Source organism: Ooceraea biroi, chromosome 5 (assembly GCF_003672135.1).
Source record: "Ooceraea biroi isolate clonal line C1 chromosome 5, Obir_v5.4, whole genome shotgun sequence".
Classification (NCBI taxonomy): domain Eukaryota; kingdom Metazoa; phylum Arthropoda; class Insecta; order Hymenoptera; family Formicidae; genus Ooceraea; species Ooceraea biroi.
The window spans coordinates 13066999-13088771 of record NC_039510.1 but is presented as its reverse complement, the minus strand read 5'-3'; the positions used below and the strand labels follow the sequence as shown (position 1 = coordinate 13088771).

Below are 21773 nucleotides of genomic sequence, written 5' to 3'. Positions count from 1 at the left end.
TTAGTTCCGAGGAGTTAATCTGGAGCGAGCCTGACGGATCCTCGTCGAAAAGCCCACTACGCAACGTGAACATTCGCTCAACTCGAGTACTGAGAAGGCTTTGAGACTAACGACTAGCCGCGCTCTTGGTCGGCTTGGTTCCAGAAAAAAAGCGAGGAAGACTTTTCGGCGTTGGAAATGTTAAGCGGCTGTCTTCTGCTTTCTTCTTCTTCTTCTGTCCCCGTCGCGACAGGAACCGTCTTGTCCAAGAATAACGACTCGTGCGTACTCTACGAAGCCATTGGCTCGCGTTAAACTCACGGGGCGGCCTCAAGGGAGGTCAATTGGTCGTGACGTCATCGGCGCAACACAATAAAACATAATGGACGAGCCTGGCTTAAGCGGGACACGTGAGCAGATCATGACCCGGAGTAGCAGACGCCGTTTAAAATTGCTCTCCGTCTCCCTCTGTCTCCCATCTATCTCTCTCTGTCGCCCCCGCTTCGTCATTCGCGCAGCGTCACCTCTTTAAGAGATGTCTCTTCTTCAACAAGCGCTTTTGCGTCTTTCTCCTTCTGCCAGTTGCAAGAGACTCGTGATTCTATCTCTCGATAGTTGAGAAGAGGCGTACCTGTTGACAACAATATCATCCTTCCATATTTCACGGAGAGAAGTGAAAACTCCCAGCTTCGAGGGAGATTCTCAAGGTCTTCGGTTTCTTGGAGATGTGCAATACTGCAATGCAATACAGTTGGCTCTCACGCTCCGCCGAAAGTGATACTCTGCCAGTGAAGATAAGGCACGAGTCGATCGTTCCGTATATTAGGTTCTCAATGGTCTGCGATATTCACGTGCATGTGAAAAGAATTTCTCTAGCAAACATAGTTTGCAGTGGTTACAGTGGATGATTTCGAATGACGGTTAAATGATCGTTTTAAAAACAATTTGGAATCAATTAAAGGAGCCATGCTGCCTTTAATGTATAGTTTTAATACTCGACACAAGGCGCCTTTCAGTTTCGCAGGTTGATATATCTAGCATCAGACACGAAACCGGATTATAGTTCAATTATACCAGCTGAAGTGACGGGAACATTGGCTAATTAATAGACAGCACAAGAAAATCTGTGAAATTATAAATTTATCGAACCGGCGAGAAACCGGTTTGACATTCTTACAACATACAAACTGTAAGCAAAGTTCGGGAAGGATTAGTGCGCTCATACATATTCACTTGTTCCATTAAGCGTTTTATACGAGTGATTGAACAGAAACTGGTATTGGCGGCATATATGTGTATAATCACAATGTACAGAATGTACAAAATGCTGTAATCCCTCAAAATTACAACATGGCTGTTCAATTCAGTATTCATGAAGGCATCGTCATTCACCGGTAGATAATTAAATCTGAAGACAGGTTTGCGAGACGTCTGTTACAAACGTCGCCATAACGTTGTCCAGTATTACTTAGTAAAAGCTGCTACATACCTAGATGTATCTTTCAAAATGGTGTGAAACCGCATAAGACCGTGTCGAAGGAGAATAGGCGAGACCTTTACAAACCCAAGCCGCCGGTAGCTACCCCAAGGGTCAGGCCATAATGCGCAGGTATGTGGGCTGCAACCTGCTCATCCGATTTGGTCGTCATGCTGGCTCATTCAACGTTTATGTCTTGCCATAAACCCAAGGGCTCATCACGAACGGCGGAACGTTTAGAGTTCCCTGTACACCGCCGAAAGCCTTTTCTATACGAAACCACGACAAAGTGCGGCTTAACGAGCAAAGTAAATCGGCGCGCACAGGCCGAATGGCGCCGAAGTCATTACGGCCATCGTTACGTCGGACAGTGACCTGTTAATCGCTCGTGCCGTTAAAATACCTATCATTGTTCCGGATCGAACGCGATTGTCGCCAGGCCGATCACGATAGGAAACGCGTTTAAATCGCCTCGCATCGCCACGATCGCGTTTCAGTGGCCGCAATCCAGCAAACGTGTGAGTAGGGATTCCGCAATCGTTGTTGCGTGACCGAGAGACGGTGAAATTACACGTACTGTTAGGTTTTCAAGGCCCCGACACTCGGTGCATTGTGCCTGTGTGTGCGCGTACGAACAGGCGTACATATCTATGTAATAGGCGTTCGTGTGAATTTTATTTATTGCCGCGTTTAATTTTGTTGCACACGTGGGTGGCTCTTTCAGCTGGTTCCCCAAAATATCACCGGTGAATTGGTTTAAATGTGTGACGTGCGAACAAAGTGTTAATAATTTTGTTATATCTGTGAAAACGTAATTATCAGGAAAAATGTGTGCTTCTTTATAAACAGGCAGATAACTTTGCACATCGCGATTTGTAGATTATTCAATATTTCATTATATTCCTTTATACATCTTTCCAATCTTTTCATTGCGAACGTTGTATGTATATCTCTCGCAAGAATCGAGACATTTCCTTTAAAAGCAAGCACAATCTGATTAATACAAAAATAATAAATTAAGAACAGCGTATTGTAATTGCAATTTATATTTCACTGATCCATCAACTCTATTATTATACTTAATTAATATACGAATTAATATACGACTTAATTATTATACGTTTTCATACAAGTATCAATTAACAAATAAAGATACAAAAATCGCAGAAAGAAAATTTTGTTCCCATAAAATGGAGATTCCCAGAGGCCATCCGTCTGATTAATCGCATATGTTATGTAGCTTCGCTAAAGCCTTGAACTTGTCTCGCGAGACGGAAATTGCACACATTTAAAGACTCATTGCGTATTCGGCGCTTTCGTTTGCCTCTTTCGCATCGTGTTATCTTGCTGTGGATGAAGGAGGTGGGCACGGGGGGTGGACATTTCCCATTGTTCCTGAATTATTTATTAGCCGTAGTCGGGCCCGCAGCCTGGATCGTAACGATTGAATGGTCGGTGACCGGATGTGCGACGTGGCCTGCGGAGCAAGATGGCCGGCAACGATAATTACTCGCGTGTTTACGACCGATAAAGCCCGAATACCGTGCTGTCACCGACGTACAAATCTCGGGTACACACGTCCACGCGACAACGACTCGGACACGTGTGGGTGTGCTTATTACTCGCGCGTACAAAGTGTCACGAGCACTGCCCCGCCGATTACACGCGGCGCCGAGAAATATCCGGTATAGCTCGACGACGACTGGTTCGATTCGGTGTCACTGATACCCGACTTTAAAGAAAGTAAAAGTTTCGGATGTTTGGGTAATTTATAGTTTGCTCGTGTCGTTTGTACCTGTTTGTGTCGTTCTTTTGTACCTGTTCCTGCGTTGTAGAATGAGGAAAACAGAAATATATTCACATTGCACATATGAAACGCATGTGGCCGACTGGTTCTTATTACATGTCGACGTTAAGTGTCAAGCTCAATAAATCAAGCTTTGAAGAGAAACCGTTGTATTTACTGCTGAACGCGGTAGCGAGACAGGTGCAAAATGTACTTCAGTCCATCCATTCCGTCAAGTGTATCGTAAAAGTTTCCGTCGTTGTATCATGATCGCGCTGTCTCTGGCGAACTCGAGCGATTCTCGAGAATTTTTACCACGCGTAAAAGGCGAATGTAAATAGACGATAAGGAGAGAGAGAGAGAGAGAGAGAGAAAGAGAGATATGTGAATACTCGTACACACATACACGTGTCTGGTGTGGCAGAGAGAAAGAATCGAGGCCTTGGTTTGCCATCTCAGCGTCGTAAAGATACAATAGAGGCGCGCAGCTGCGAGACCCTCTCTGGGTCCAGGCCACCGTGGATGCTGTAGGCGTCCCTCCTACACTGCTCGCCTCCATCATCTCTCTCCTGCTTTCGGATCCTTTTTCTCTCTCTTTCTCTCTCTCGTTCTTTCTCTTTTTCTGTACTTTCGGTTTCTTGTTTTTTCCCCTTTCTCCCCGGTGGACTGGCGATACTAAGGCCAAGGCCCGACACATAGAAATTCACAAGAGGGATCAGGGAAGGGAAAAAAATAAAAACGATGGTGCAGGCCCGTATGGTCGACACGTGACGAATTTCCGGTTGGACCTCGTAGATCATAACCTCAGTCTCTTTCTCTCCGTGTCTCTTTATCTCTCTCCATTGCGCATTTTGACCGCTCTCGTTTCGCTTCTCGCTTTTACGGGGCAAAAACTCTGTGGGTCGTCTGCGGGAAACCATGTGGAGGCTGACCCACGTGTCGACTCGTCGCCGTCGCCGAGATCAGGTTTAAAAGCAGAGATAAAGAGGGTAGTAAAAGGAGAAATAGAGGGGGAGAGAGAGAGAGGCTGAAAGCTACTCGGAACGTTAATTAAAGCGTCGCCCTCGCGGGAGCAGAACTCGCCTGACCTCGCCTGGCGTTAACGGCGATCATGAATTATGTCATTCTCCTCTCGCGTCGACCCGATACGGGTAGCGATCCCGCCGATACAGATTTCTCGTCGCACGATTTACATCGCGCCATTACGTAACGCCTCCGCACGGGCGAGTAACACGATTTACGATCTCTTCACGCGATCGGAATTTACAACTCTGCGAGATTCTGACGTAACTCAGAACTCGAGTATTAGTCTTTACAAATGCATTGATCGCATACATATACTGGAACCGAGAGACTTTTAGCGAATTAATTTCAAGGAATTTGGAATAAATAAAGAAGCTTATTCTATAATTGTGAACTCGAGTGAATTCGAAGAATCGTCTACTCGTCGGGATCGTGAGCTCAAGCTTGCGTGTGTCGTCAGATATTTAATGTTGGAAAATGGGACGTTATCATGCCCAAATTGTCATTGAAAAAAGCTTCATTTCCTGTAGCATAAGTCCATGAACAATAACAATGCCAATACATCAGGAACGACTTGAGTCACGCTCGCGTAACAGTAGCGCGGAATGAGACTCATGCGGAAGCGTCGATTGGCCGATGTGATCGATCGCTGGATCATTGCCGATCTTTCCGGCTCATCGATTTCAGACGGCGGTACCCGCGAACGATCGGTCGTGCGAGACGTGCCACGATATCGATGCTGTCAGCAGTAGCACGTACACAATCAGCCTACGGAGAGCGTGCGTTTCTTCTACTTCCTCCATTCTCTAAATCGAGCGCGATCAATCTTGATTTATCGCTCTATTACTAATCTAAGTTAACTGAAGCACACAGATGAACTCACGTCGGCCATACGACGTCAATAGACAGTGTGACGGGCTAAATATAACGCTTATCTAGGGTAGGTAAAACCGAGGGAGATAGAAAACCCACGATGGAAAAATGGCATATGACATTTTCTACATTATTTTAAGTTTGATTGAATAATTGAAGGAAATATTTACTGAACATAATAATAGCTGGAGCATCGGAGAGATAATTCTTTCTCATCTGAATTGTTCATTAGGACAATACATTGATGTTTCAGTGCAATATATACATACATACACACAGTGTGATTGGTAGAAATCGAAGCGGTTTGCCCTGAGTCCGACCTAGTTTGGTTGTAGAGAAGGTGTGCCCCTTTAATTCTGGTCGGCGGAAATATCGCGGTTATTCTTCGAAATAAATCGTCGATCGAGTCGGGATTAATTCTGATATGGATACATTAATTAATCGTAGCGCGCCATGTTCTGCATGTAATAACACTTATAATCGATCTTGGGCGTCTGCTCGTGTTGTCGCACGTTGATTGCGTGCTTTACGGAAAATATCAATTGTAAATACCTACTTGCTTATTAATGCCGGCTGTTTACGTTCATCGCGTCACAACGCATAGCGCTTTAATAAATGATAATGTATGTACCATAATATGGGCTGGGCGATAAAGAAGCGATTTTCCGGTCGGTTCTTTCGCGACTGTTAAAAGTGTCCCAAGGCTGCGTTATAACAGTTACGATTATCTCTTTTGTTTAAAGATATAACTAAATACGTTTGATAAGAATGTAAGCTATAAATTTCAAGTCTACACATCTCTTTCTAAAGTTAGCAAAATTTATTCTAACAGTATCGTGATGCCATAGACATACATATATGCGATGCATGATGCATAAGCGGAGGTTATCATCAATTTGCATTTGCATTTTTTAAACACGTATACATAAACTTCTTTATCCTTTTTAGAGATATCTTCTTTCATTCTTTCGACTTGCAAATTACGATCTTTTGGAGACGTCTTTTACAACACCGCCTTCTGTATTTCAAGCAAACCGTATTTTCAGACACGACGACAATTCTTCGCGATAAATTTTCCATGCCGCGTTCTACTTCTTTAATTTCTTTGACCTCGGGGAGCGGAGTTTTATTCCCGTGCACATTCTCTTTTTCTCCTGCGAGATGAGCAAGATCGCGATTAAGTGCTCGCGACTACAAATGCATTGCTCTTCAAGATCTTCAAAGTGCCATTACTCAAAAGGAAGTTGCAAGACAGGAAACTACAAAGTGCACGCTAATTCCGCGTTCATCGTCACCGCCCTACGAAGCTTCGCTTCAATATTATGACATCCCAAAGTGTCGTGTGTCCGTTCGCGGAAAGAATGTTTGAGCTGAGCGACGCCTCGTCAGCCCTATCAAACTTCCGTCAGAATCGACGGTGACTGGTTTGCGAATAAATTAGGTGGGCTTGACGCCGCGCGTCTTGGCATGAGGCCTGGAAGTCTCAGAAGCGGAAGAATAAGGAGATCGAGGGAGGCGGCGAGCAGAGAGGGAGAGAGAGGAAGACTTGGCGGCAGGCCAGAACTTTTATTTTTGTCGTCTCCTTCCACCTCTTTACGGCCATCCCAGATCTTCAACCCCGTCGTCATTTCTTCTCGCCGCCGCGAACGACCTCGTGCTGCACCATGCTCCTCTGCTTCCCTTCGCGTTTGCCCCCGCTTGTACTCTGCCTCCATGTCTCCGTTTTGCCTCGCTTCGTTTCGCGTTTCGCGATGTTGGAAATAAGTTTATCAACAAACGCATCATGGATGCGGGGGATCTCTCCATCCGTAGCACCGGAGAGCATCGGCAGAAATAGCGGCTCCGAAAATAAGCGTGGAAGACGAGACGCGTCTTCGAAGAGACACACGAATCTACGCAACCGCGAAGATATCGCAACTTTCGATTCATCGACCAGCTTTGGTTTATCCGTATCACTGTTTGAAAAGGTAAATCATATAGCTCTTCCACCAGTTCTTCCTCGGTGCGAGTTTATTATATTTCAAAACAAATAAAACAATACCACAAAGGCATCTCATTTCAAATATTTTTTACATTTTACGAAATGGATAACAATATACAAGAATTAATATAATTTTAATTACATTAATACATAATATTAATATAATATATAGAATTCTAATGTTGTAGACAAAGATAACGTAACTGGTGCCTCACATATATAAGCGCATTGTGATGATATCTACCCCCAGGAATAGGGAATAGTCGACGCATAACAATGAATGCATAAAATCGCCAAATATATTTTAATGAGCTCTTAATTCACTATCAAATTACGTGATTCTTTCGTTGCGCCATCCTTTGATGTTTCCGCATACTCTGTGTCACCGTAATGCTGTGTTGGTTGCATACCACGGCTTTTATTTGATCCTCTCCCAAATACGCTTAATTGATCAGCCTAATTATCAAAGTACAGCGTTCGCCAATGCATAAATCGCCTACGCGCGTAAACCATCGGTGGTATCAGCGCGCGTACAATCGGCTGCGATTACAATGCGCACATGGTTTTATCTTCACTAGCTGTAGGCGCTATTTACGCGTAACAAAACATCAGCTGAGTTGCAAAAATTGGAGTGAGCTTCGCGATATTTCGTAATGCAGTCCATCCACGATGAATAACGATCTTCACAATTGCGCAGTGATCCTATTAACATACACATGATACGCCATATTCATGCCGCATATTTAGCCGTTTAATGCGACTATCTAATACTAGTTCAATATTCATGCAAAATTCATGTGAGATATTGCGCAAGTGCTACGCGTTCGAACATTAAGCGATTAACGCATGGAATCCGTATCGGACGATTCGAGGAACAGCCGAGAGAACTTTAAAAACTGCAATTTTGCAGAAACGCATTTTCGATGAAGGAACAAATGACGAGAATTGATTTCGTGTGTCTTAATAATTGATCCATTCGTAATCGTTGCTCGCTGACATCTTCATATGAGCACTGTCATGTTCTCTAATCAAATTATCAACAAAGTATCTTAGATATCTGCGTTCCGCTTAATGCACAGATACTTCAATCCATTTGAACTATGCTTTTTCTCATAAAAGTTCCGTCAAGACTTGGAATTGAGTGAAAACTTCGACATTCGCATTTTACGTGAAACTTGTTCTCCACAAAAGTGTTTAGAATAACTCAATTTCTTAGCCGTCAACTGAAGAGCTATTGATGTCTCGCGATTCACGCTAGAAAAGCTATCTGCATGCGAGACGACACCACTTTTCGGAAATGATTTATCTACCTCTCTCGCTGAGTTTCCATATGGCACACTTTCCTTTCTCGCCCTTTAACGGACGTAACGCGAAGTTGCGAGGAGAAGCAATAGACCGAGCGGATGGCAGTGACTGATACTCGCGTTGAAACTAATGGCGCATGCAGAATGCGAATTCAGCATGACGCGATCGATAGTAGACACGCGAGGTAATGGTGACGAGGGAAGGGACGAGGGCGAGGGTGGAAGGAGGGTGAATGTTTTGTTAACCACGGAGCACTGGAAGGGCTACCTGCCTGTCTGCCTGCATGGGGCGTTGATTTTGACAAAGGATTTAAATGCCTGGCGAGGTCACCCAGGCATGTCTAATTTCACACCCCTCCAACTCAGGGCAGGTCGGGTCTAGCCGGCGATCTCTATCAAACCACGAGGATGCACCGTCGCCCTTCGCGACAAAGAGCGCTGGCGTAGGAGTTGTTTTTCACGAGCTGACCCTTTTGAAGGGCCGTGCGCTTTTAAAACCCTTCCCTTTCCACCCAGCCAAGCAGGATGCAAGGTCATGTAAACAGCTCTCAACCGTAGAGATTGGAGATTATCCCTCGGGAAGAGACGTACATGCGATGACGTACGGTTCGATTCGAGTCGTTAATCACGGCGAATTTTTTAACGTGTAAAGTATTTATCGTTTTGTCGCGATCGCGGATATTACCGGTTATTTCTCTGATACGGATTGCGTGAAAGCATCTCAATCGAGGCAGAAATTAAATGCAAAGCTTTTTTCGTTGTAGGTATAGCTTCTTGTTGCATGTTTTATCGTACGTTGTTTCTAAATCGCTATAGCTATTGTTATGTATTTTTTTATTCACCTCTCCATCAGTATGAGTTTGCCGACAGCATACTCATTTTATTTCCTCATACCTGTTTCAAAGGACAAAGCAATTTGTCATGCTCTTGTACACACGATAAGAATTTACATGCAAATAAAGCGCACGTGTGGGTCTTACATAATGCAACGCGCTGCGGGAAAACAATCCAATGACTAACATTATGCTGCACATTTACCAGTATTGTTTTTCATGATATAAATATAAGTGTCTAATCTGCGCGTAAGAACTTATACATAAGCAATATCGTTCATCTCGTAATATAATACTGTCTGTTCAAACCGACAGTCATATGTTAATAGGTTATCACACGCGCATGGAATTATAAGATAACGTGACTCGTCGTGTCTAGAACGCACTTGCAACGCGTAAACGGTCGCATCACGAGAAAGATAAAACGGCACGAGTAAAAGAAATAAAAGTGGAAATGTAAAAATTCATACCGCGCGCTGGATAACCCTCTGATATATATTTTTAAAGTACTTTCCACTTGAGCGCGCGAATCCTGTGCCAGCCGTATAATCCCCGACCCTTTTCGATATCCCGATACCCGGCGCTCCCGAGGAATCCTCTTACTTTCCCTTGGAATTTCACCGCTGGGATTATCCCACTTTCCACCATTCCGCCATTTCGTTTCATGAAAGCGTAGCGAGCCGTCAGACGCTTTCCGAAAAAACAGCACCACGCAGTCTGCTAACACTTTTACAAAAGTGTCACTTATCCATTTACAAAGGAATAGCTACTTTGAAAATCATCCGCGGAATTTCTGGCATAGCATACGCATTCTTTTTTTTACCACAAAAGGATACTTGGCGATCTTTGTAAAGTTATAAAATTAAAGTATCATTTAGATTATACTGCCATATTCTCAATCAAGATCGATTAATATCAATCGATTACCATTTCCTATTTTTTATGGGTTATACGTGTAACGTCATACTTTGGTAATTACGTAACAACGTAACCCCACACAGAGTAAGAGATGATGATCTCTCGCTAGTGGAATATCGGTAGAACATTCGGTAATCCTGCCTCGAGTCCTAAAATGGTGAACGCCACGTGTGCGAACAACAAGATCGCGAAACAAAATACACGATTACCGTTCAATTACGTGCGACGTAATGCATACGCGACCGTGGAACACGACAGGACGACAAACCGCAGTCGCTAGGAAACGGGATGCGCATCGTCTCGTTGCAACGCGCTCGTGCGCGGCGACGTGTGATATCCGTACATGTATATGTGTGTGTGTGCGTTCAGCACGTACACGCGAACTGCACGTATCGGATAAACACACCCCGCGTATGTATGCATCGCCGCTGCCCGTGGAGTGGTTTTCCCCCTCCGGGTAATAACAGTAAATCCCGAGTAATAAATCCCTCTTCCATGTCTTCCTTCCCCACCCCTCCGTCCTTCTCTCTGCCCGTCTGCCAGCTCGTGTATACGTATATACGTGTGTATATGTATGTATGGGTGCTTATACGTGGCCTCCCCTCCTCCACCTGTCCATCCCTCTCTATCCATTCCCAACCAGTTTCTCCCTCGCGCGCGCGCGCGTCTATATGCACATGCACGCAACGTGTACGAGTGTGCATAGGCATGCATTTCTATCCGCTCTTCGGGATAGGTATACGTGCATGATGTGCTTTGTTGTAAATTGCTCCCACGCTGTGGCCATGTTCCTACTGGGTTAATCGAGGATCCCCTTGAACTCTGGTTCTGACACGACGGGAACCGGAAACCCGGGTGAAACGGCGAACTCTGCATAGTTCCTCTGATGCATCCGGATCCTCCTTGTCGATCCGCGCGCAGAGCTGTTCGCTCGCGATCGAGGTCAGCGTGAAGATTTATAATAGCGATTGATAATAAGTACTAGCACTATCGTGAGATATATCACTGTCAGGCTTATTAGCTTGCGCGGGAACACTTGGGATGATAATGTACACAATTGCACGAACGCCAATGCGGACTAATAAATTAGGCAGCAATTTAATATTGAACCTATAACAATCCTTTAACTTATAGCCGACTATTATGGCGGCTATTACCGATGCTATCGACTTTTGGATGGGCGCCAATTGAACGGACGATAATGGTATTACATTGTTATCGTGATTTACTTTAGTATCGAGGCTCGCAGCGATACTCGACTTGAGAAATGTTTGAAGTCTCGTGGATTATCGTTAATTGCAACGTAAGATGTTTCCGAAAGTATCGGATTTAAAGCGTTTATTTTCAGCAAGATCCAACATTGCAATATTTTTTACTGTTAGCATACTTCATACTCAGTTCACATTTCCATTTGACTGAAATTCATAATAATTATCAACATTGCTTTTGCTACATGAATTATTATGCAATCTGACTAATTTGCAAAAGAGTTTGAAACATAATTAGAGGAAATACGCAAGAATTTTGACATGTCGAGTTACGTGATGAATGTCAAGGAGGGGTGAGACGAGGGGTTGCAGAAATTGCCAGGGTAGCTGCTTTATATAGCGTCCTAGGGTTACCGAGTTATGCGAATCGCTGGCTGCGCACATCAAAGGGATTACCTCGGTAAATCAGCTCCATAATCTCTCTGAACGGTGAAACAGCCCATGTAGCGGACAGCTGTAGGGATCGATCGGTCGCCCGCCACAATTATGTGATCCGATCAAGGGTATTGAGATAACCTTCGAGCGCAGGGGTATCGAGTGCGCGATAATCTACCGTCGTACCGTCGATAATTTCAATAATTAGTGATCGTGCGACTGGTTGGTCGGTGTTGTTTAGGCGCGATCAGCAGCTTCCGTAAGGTCGTCTCCCAGGCACCTTTCCGTTCTGTCGAGACGAAATGAAATACGTGCGTACTGATACTTGGGAATTCTTCAGCGTAAACAAAAAGAGAATTATGAATGAAAAAGTTTCGAGCCGGTATTACTTTTTATAGGGGTCTGTTGCAAGTCCGTGAGGGAAAGTTTGACGTTATATGGTCACTTAAAAACTTCAAGTTAAAGGCCATACCGCGTCGGTTATATCCATCTGTATAGAGTTACGTACAGCGCCGTAAAGTCGGAATGAGTGATTTACAGTAATATACAGGTACCGTTCGATCTCGTACAGTGCCACACAATATTATAAAGTATTCCTACTGTACTATTGCGGAAGCAGGATGTATGATATCGAAACTGTTAAAGTGAAACTTGACTAAAGATTTGCTGTCACGTTCTATATTTTATAATCTATCCTGCCAACGACGTAAATAGAAAAATAAATTTAAAAAAAGATTAACTCTTAGAGCTTAAATTTTATACCACAATTTCGATAGCTGTGCTATGCATCACGTTCATCATTCATTTCCCTTGTTGCAGAGAAGAGCAACACCCGTAACAACCGACGTCGGCGCGTGAGCGAGGGTGCAAGTCGCGAGAGGAGCGAAAAGGATTCGGCGGAGGCGGCGTTGTCCACACGGACACAGGAGGATCGCGAGAATAAGGGTCCACCGTCGGGCAAGGTCGGTAATCGTGTAGCGCGACCTGTGTTGGAGGAGGCAAACAGCGCGTCAGGCAGCCCCTCAAAGCTACGAAGACGCGGCGCCGCGGTAAAGAGTCCGACCACCGAGCAGCAGGGTCCGGCGCATCAGAGACCCGCGCGAAGAAGGCCGAGGCCAGGAGGCGGCCAGGAGGCCAAAACAGACGCGGAGGAGGAGTCTATCGAGCATCATCATCGTATCACCGGAAGTGGTGCGAGAGCCGACAAGGACGAACGTCTCGGTAGCAGATCGGAGGAAGAGGAAGAAGAAGAGGAAGAAGGGGAGGAAGAACGTCTCGAGGGGGAGGATGAGGAGAACCAGGAACGCTGCGATCCACTGACTAAGCGGCTAAGAACAAGCCCCGTTGGCAGAAAGCTCCGGTCTGAGAGTGGTAAGAGCAAAAACGCCGAGGAAACTGCGGCGGATCGGGCCGGGGAGGCGGTGGTGGAGGCAGAGGAGGAAGACGAGGAGGAGGAGGACGACGACGAGGACGACGACGACGACGACGGCGACGACGACGACGCCGAGGAGGAAGCGGGGGAGGGAAAACACGACGGAACCGAACGAGAGGTCGACAAACTCGAAGAGAACGAGGAGAGCCAATCCAGGGAACGGGACAGAGAACCTGAACCGCCACCTCCGGATAAAGTCGATCCCGGAGGCGATCCAGCTTCTAAGGAGCAGCAGTCAGGTAGCGGATCAGAAGCGAGGAAGGACATCCGCGTGGTCGATCGAGACGCGGATAAGAGCGAGCAGAAGGAACAGCAACAGCAGCAGCAGCAGCAACAACAACAACAACAACAACAGCCACCGCAGTTACTCGTGAATGGATTGCACGTCGACTCGCCGCTGGTCAGCGACAAGACGAATGTCATCCGCGAAGGTAGCCCGTCACTGCTAAAGTCGACGACTCGATCAAAGACAAAGGGCGTCGCGAAGGAGAACGCAGAGGACGCAGCAGCGGCGGCGGCGGCGGCGGCGGCGGCGGCGGCGGAGGACGAGCGCGACGAGAACGCCAGCGAAGAGGAGGTCGGCTCGCAACGGTCGCGCCGAACTGAGCTGACCGCCACCGAGTTAGGCACGGAGGATAGCGTGGGTAGCGTCGGCGGCGTGAGGGCGGCCAGCGTCGAATCGGTCGTCGAGCTGCTGGAGTCGAGCAGTCAGGACTCAGGCTCCGTGCTGGAGAGGCTGAGTCCGCTTAGTAGCAGCGGCGGCGGCGGCCCCGGCAGGCAAAGCAGCCTGCTCCTGGAACAACAGCGGGAGCAGGAGCGCAGTCGGCACAACGAGAGTCCGATCATCCTAGCCGAGAGACTGAACAAGCCGCCACCGCCGATCGCCAGCCACCACCATCACCATCACCTACAATCCTACCACCAACCGCATCATCAGCAGCAGCAGTACCATCACCATCACCATCAATCGCAACACCATCAGCAACGTTACACCAGTGATAGTCCGGTGATCCACCACCATCATCAGCAGCAACAACAGCAACCGCCACCGCAGCATCATCACCATCAGCTAGCGAGCAGCCCGCATCAGCACCATCACCATTCCGCCGCTCACCTGACCCCGTCGAGCCTCCTCGAGGTGCAACAGCAGTCTCACACATCGAGGGGCGGCGATGAGGCCGGCCTTATGGAAGTGGAGGCCGGGGCCGGTATACCTGGAGCAGGCGTACTTGTCGGAGTGCCCACGGCGGTTGGCGGCATACGGGCGTCGGGAGGCAGTAGCAGCATCGCCGGTGCCTACGGCGACAGCGGCTCCGACAGCGGGGTAAGCTCGCTGAGGAGCGCCGGCTCCGGCGACGAACGGAGCGGCAGTAGGAGCTCGGCGCTCAGCGTTGAAGAAACGACCTCGACACCGTCGGCAGTGGCCGCCGCTGTACCGGCCAGGGTCTGGCACGTGCAGAGCGTGCAGCACACGACCCTGATGATGGCGCACTCGTCCCAGGGTGCACCCAACCCCGGCGCGAGCGCCGCGGCTACGGTGCCGCCGGTCGGCTATCAGAGCCCGGCGCCTCCGGGTCATCACGCCGTCGTCGCGTCAGAAATGCTGTGGAGACCGTCCAGGGCCTATCCGCCGCTCTCGCACGCTCTTCTTGGCCCGCAGCCACCCAGTCCTGAGGAGCTGCTCGAGAGGGATCGCCATGAGAGGATGCTCCGGTGAGTCTGTAATTCTTGATTATCTTCACCTTCCTGATAGGACTTTTCCTGCGAATTCGCGTATCGTCTGACTCGTGATGGGACTCAACAAAGTTGAGGCCTACTAATTCGTCTCTCGCGAAAAACGCGCGAGCTGATGAAGAAGGATCAACACACGTTCTTGGGAATCCATATTCGAATCGAAAGTAGATCCGGACGCAGATAGATGGCGCCGTGAAAGGCTTCACGCTGTGTTGCATCTGTTGTATGTATAATCGACTCGGTCAATGGATGGTTGCGACGGATATGATACACAACGATACGATAAACGATTGATCCAGCGCGGCTACTTTTCCGCTCGACTACGCGCACCATTAATAGCGCTGGCGCATGCATGCGCGATTTCAAATACGCGTGTAATAATGTACTTAAACGGTATCGCGACTGCATTACGATCCCGTCTGAGTTTTAATCACTTTCCCCGCCAACGCTCGAGTCGTTCACGATCTGCGACGTTAATCACGCGGCCTTTTTTCGATTCAACTAATCGCCTCGGCATGGGAATGATCTCGAACGTACCGGTAGCGCTTGAAGCAAATGTCACGAGTAGAACGCACCGCCGCGCACTTCGAGAGGAGCGTTTTGTCTTTCGTTCTCAACGTTTCAATTATTCTCGAGACAAGTGATGTTTGTCGGAACACAAGTGTAATTTACTCGCTCGCGTGTCTCCGCAATGAAACGTCCAGCCTGACGGCCGGTGAATCCTCGAGGGAACCGAGACTGTTGCCCGGAGAAGTGAATGTCCGACCGTTGAGGCAGCTGCGTTCGGCGCTTTCTCGCAGTCGCTTCTAGCCGTCGGACTTTCTTTGTTTGACTGCTCTCGCGTGACTACGTCGAGTGTACTTGCCATTCTCGTTTCTCGATGGTAGAAGGACGGGAGGAGAGATGGATCGTTGAAAGAGGCGGACGGAGACGGGACCCACGCGGCCACATTGCACACGCGCGCGCGTATCTACGTGTATCTGCGTGCGTTTCCGGGCGCCAGCTGCGAGTCGCTCCTCCAACTTCCGGCGGATTATCGCGATAGAGACGAGGCTCGGTCGAGTAATCGAGTCATCACTCGCGCGGTACACCGACAACGAGCCGGTGACCCGAAACCGTCGCTCTTCTGCTCGTATAAATAAACCGGTGGAACACTTACCGACCCGGTGACGGTGACGCTGATCGGCACGTGTCGATGACCTCGCTGACCGTGCGCGCGGCTGTACCTCGTTTGACCTCGTCGAAGGCCGCCCGCCAAAACTTTCGATGTCGCTCGGTGGGTCTCTGTCCGATTTATACATACGAGTGGGATATTTACTCGCAAGAATAGAGAAATCAAAGCATTAATTTTGAAATTATGCTCATGTAACTTTTTCAACGTTTATTAGTCCGACTGAATCGGTTTTTTAAGATAATTTGGAAAATTGTTTCATGTCGTAGCATTGTGAAGACTTTTTGCACATTTGTTATAATTACGCTAGTTAATTTGAAATAGATTAGTCACGTCGCAGTAAATAAAGATTCATGATTCGAGTTCTTTTGCTGGATCAAGTGCGGAAATGTGCATTAAACTTGTTTTTATGTCGGCTGTTGGACAAGAAAGTATTGATTTCCCGTCACAAGCCGGCTCGGTCTGTAAGAGTAAACTCTTTTCGCGGACAGTTCCATTTTTCAGTTATCCACAATCAAAGTTTGACGAACGTGCAAGAAGTTGCTTTTCAAAGTATAGAAGTTATGTCCACCGTTCTTACATCAATAACAATGGAAATATAGTCGGCCATGACTCCCTGTCTGTCAATGGTCGTATGCTCCGTTTCATTTTATCGGCGTATCGATTGAAAGAGGTGGTGTGCTGTAAGTCGTATACCGAAGTAACTCTTGAAAGTTTGAAAGTAAAACTAGCTTACAACAAACTTCGGCTCGCGAATAATTCAAACGTGCAGCTGTGAAAAAATAATTTTTACAAAATAACAGCAATAATTCGAACAATAATTCATTCACTCGTCTTTGATAAAAATATCAAACATTCTGAAAGTATAATATGTCTCGAGAAGTGAAAAATGATTTTTATTTGTGAAAAATGACGTCAGACACGTCATTTTTAGGCCAAACTTGGACCATGAGGCATTTTTCTACTCCTTGGCTCTTCCACTATCTGATTGAACGATCGCCTGATGATCATTTTCTTCCTCGGATATAACGGGAAAGTTGTCTTTCTCCCTCTTTCTCTTTCTCATCCTCTCATGCTCGCTTTTATTAACGCGTCACTGAAACTAATCCTCGTAACAAATCCAGCGACCCGACCCACGCGACGAGTTCAGCGAACATCTAGGTAGGAATAATTAATAGTCCGTGAACCGGGGTAACACGACTGGTATATTAAAGCTCTCCTCGTGAGAGCCCCGGGCGGAAAGGGACGGCAGAGGGTTTGGATTGGCAGGCTACTAGACGACGATGATGACCTCCTACATCGTCTGCCGCTGTCTCATGTTCGGAATGTAGGGAGGACAGGAGGAAGGAGGACGGGATAGGACGCGCGACGACTTGACAATATATTGCATCAAGCCGGTGCCAAGTTGCTCTAAATATCGTTCCCGAGTATTTTTGTGACGTTGAACCTCGGCTACATTATGACGCGCTTTTTCGGATCACGGTTTATTTCGGGAGAAAGAGAAACGCTTACTGTCTCATGTGCTCCGCGCTTCTTTTTAATAATCTGTCATCTCCGTTATTTTATCACGAATAGATCGTACATTTTACCAGTGATTGTCTGTGCTCTGTAACAGAAGTGAGAAGGAAGATCATCACATCGAATGACAATTATCAAAATTAGAAGCGGATTATTGTTGGAGAAATAGAAATGTACAGCACGTTCGAAATCGTCCAAAACAGATTAGCGAATCGCAAGCTGTGAAAAAGATCGCGCGACAACTTGGAAATTACTTGGCTTACGCTTCTCTGTTGTGCGCTCGCTGATTTTTCATCTATGCAACGAAACAAATTTAAAATTGTGGACGCGCGGCTCGGCGCGTGTTCCCGTGGGAATTGAACTGGCTAAATTCGAAGCAACAGTTTGCCGGCAGGCGAGTTAATCGTACCCTTCGCATCCCCGAGATATTTTCAAGGCCAAAGCTGTCCGATAGCATCCGCGAGCGTTGTCGGTTTTCCCTTTCTCCCGGGGAACAAGCAAACTTACGAAGGGAGCGTCGCAAAAAGAAGGAAGATGCGCGCTGAGAGAGATAGAGTTACCCTAATGACCATCATGTAGCAACGAAGGTTAACTACGCAGCCCATCCCTCCGCGATCGATATCCCACGTTCTTGTGCGTTCTTGCCTTCTCTCTATCTCGTGAGAGAGAGAAGACGAGAACCCACTAGAGCCGGTAGCACTCGATCACGAGGTATTAAAGCCTGATTGATCGATGCATCTTTTTTCTGTCCGATCCTGGCCTCGACGATGAGTCACGCGAGACCTCGGACGCGTTCCCGAATACAAAGGAACGACTGAGATTAATCCCGTGCAGACGAGATTAGTCCCGTTCCGAGAAAGGATGATGTCGGCCCTATTCACCAGAAATTAGTCGACAAAAAGTAACACGAGGGTCCACCGACAAGCCGACCTCATAAAAAGTACATCACAGAACCGCATAATGATGTAAATTTTAACATTCATTTCGGAAAACAACGCGCCATGTTACCAAGGCAACGGCGAGCATGAACGGGAAAGGATGAACTTTTTCAAGCCCCAAGATATCGAGGAGTATCCCACCAGCTGAAACAGCACATCTAACCACATTATGTCGTTAGGAAGATAATGTTGCGAGCTAGCGCCGTGTTCGTTAACGAAGCGGGCGTTAGCGGGTTATCGGGCTTTTGTGAGAGCTATCGACAAATTAAAGAGCAAATTCGCCCGGGATATCGGTGAGGGATACCGTTACGGAGCTTGCCGGGAGAAGTAATCGCTCGTTACGTGTAACGAACAGGCGAAATTGGAAACTCGATAAAGCGGAGATACGGATCGACGGCGGTGAGATCGACGCGTCGACGCGACGTTGCGAAACACGATGCCGCCTTCGCCAATATCACGCGAACCTCGCCAATATCCGTGCCGCCTTGAAGCTTTCCGGAACTTCCTGCAACAAGAAATGCCAGCCAATTGCTGGTCAGCGACATCGCGTATAAATGGGAAAAAATGTTTCTCTACAATTGGGTGCAGAAATATCTGACACTCGCGTTATTATTACGTCTTTCATCGCTTCTCTTTTAGCATCAGCTCGCTATTCCTGATTATCGGTGCGCCTTCGGGCTGAAACTGACGCGGATCATCGGAGGGTTCGCTGGTAATTTAGCCTTTTTTCCCTTAGAAGGCGATCCTAGTGAACAGCCGCGCTGTTATTCTGCTCCAAATACGTCCAATTACATGCTCCCTCTCTCTCTCTCTTTCTCTTTCTCTTTTTCTTTCTCCTCTCTTGGTGGCTCCTCGATCTCCGTGTAACGACCGCGATTTAACGCTTATGCAAGCCTGAGAGAGGTAATCGACTGGCCGCCGACCGCGGCAACAGAAACTGGCATTTGGGTACAAGGTCACGCGCGGCTTCTTTTTTATCTCTCCTCCTCCTCCTCCTCCTCTTTGCGCACTCCTCTTCTTTTACCTTCTGCCTCCCCCTGATTCTCCTTGCGGATCACTCTTGCCTCTCCGCCTGCTCTTTAACCTTCTCCCTCCGCGGCCTCATTCGAGACCGTTTATTAACCGGTACGGAGGAGCGAGGAGAAGAAAAGGACGAGCAGGAATGCACGCGCGGCAGGAAGCTATAAAAATATGTCCTGGGTACTCATTTTGTTCGAGATTCGCGTGTCCGCATCGAGATATCGTATAATGGCGTTTACAATAGAGGAGGACTTGATGTGTCTTCACATGTGTATTTTAGCCACGACGTCACAAATATGATGGATCTCAATCATTCGAAATTGAAATAATGGAATAAATGTACAAATATATAATAGTTTAGAATACCGAGAGAGATCTGTAATATCTTCACTGAATAAAAAAAATGTTTTTAGTACCTCAATATCTGCTTAAATATATAAACATATGACAAATGAATTTTTAAACGTGCATTAGCAAAGTTGCAATTAAATAATAGCTTAATTTAATCGGTTTCATTTCAACTGATCGAACGACTGATTAAACAAATTGTATCAATTAAAAGATGATGGTGTTACAATGCAATGCATAATCATGAATGCGAAAATGCGTATAAAATTGTTATTACATATTAATATCTTGATTTATTAACGTACATTATCTTGGTTAGTATTTGTACTAATGATGGCTATTATTATCGACCACCTATTAATTGGCACATAGCTATTTTGACATCTAAGCTTAATGTCGCACAACTGTCAACTGATAACGCAACTTTATCGTGAGCAGTTAAGTCACCGCGCTATTATTATCATTTCTCGAGTAACCGATTGTGCATAGCTTCGTGTCTATGATCTGGAATGCCTCGTAAAAACCGTCTCGTATCCGCTGGTACCGATTTATCTCGAGGACGACGGTTGTCGCTTTTGCGGTCGCGCACGGACGGCTGCGTTCTCCGAAGGTGCGTAAAACAAGTTTAGAAGGAAATAAATCTCGTCCCGGGTGCCTTTAACTCCTCCGGATTACGTCACGTGATTCTGAATCGTGCCTGGATATCTCACGGTTCACCCAGTTTCGTCGCCGAATCGAAAGTCTCGTAAGCACCTTTCATTCGTAGCATGCACTCCTCGCCCAAGGCCATCGTGTATATCACACGGACGTCTCTCTGCGGATTTCGCGATTAATCCTGGCGCGCACTCTGCTCGATTTTATCTTATCTACGAACGCCGTTTACGGTACACTTAAACACGGCAGTATGGAAGAAATGCGCGAATGATGGAACATTACTAAATCATTTAGTCAGATCTAGCCTATTTTTAGCAGATAATAATAACGTGCAGAACCGCTTGAATGAATTAAATTCATACAACTGACTTTCCTATGCCGTGAACCTGTGGACCACACATACACGCATGCACACGATGGCCCGCGTGCGCTCGTGCGCAAAGCGCACTTCGGAATCGATGCCCCAATGCAACAGTATCGAAATGTGCATTGCACATCGAACGGAACGATCGTAAGGCGTGATAAACGATTGATCCTATACTTCTTCGCTGACCGATGTGTGGCCGACTGTCTTGGGGTCGATCATTCGTCCTGACAGACTCGATCAGCAACGAGCATCGCGAGCGACCAATTTATCTCGAGGTCATCGCGTTATCTTCCCACCAGGGCCGCGTACAGCGCCTCGTCCGAGTAGGCGAGGTACGGGCGATGATCACTGTTCATTATGCAGTTCACGTGGCACACGTCCATCAGCTCGCCGGCAGTTTACACGCCCGTCATGCACACACAGACGCGCGAAATCTGTCCACGATGAGCTCACCCGCGCATCGATCGTGTATGTACGTGCACGTACGTGACTCCGCGCACGCATGCACGCACGCACACCGTCGGACGTCCCTATATCTCCTGATATCTTCCTCTCCGTCGCTATCTATCAATGCAATGGCGTGGGATTAAGACTCGCGTCCCCCATGTCGAGATATTAAGAGCAATGTCCGTTCGGAGTCGCGCGAAACACGAGGAGTCTTCTCGAAAAGGATGCAAAAATCAAATTTCTCTTGGAACTATACAGGGTGTCCCGGGTTTTAACCGACAAACTGCGGGAGCATATTCTACTAGTGGAAATAAGAAAAAATTCTTA

General features: G+C 47.0%; 1 protein-coding gene across 3 annotated transcripts in view; it reads left to right on the top strand.

The window, feature by feature from the left end:
* Nucleotides 1-21773, top strand: part of LOC105280996 (microtubule-associated protein futsch) — a 282442-nt gene that overhangs the window by 156950 nt on the left and 103719 nt on the right. For all 3 annotated transcript variants that reach the window (XM_020032260.2, XM_026969570.1, XM_026969569.1), the window contains one exon: nucleotides 12637-14962. In XM_020032260.2, the coding sequence (XP_019887819.2) occupies nucleotides 12637-14962 (2326 nt within the window). The remainder of the gene's footprint in view (nucleotides 1-12636; nucleotides 14963-21773) is intronic.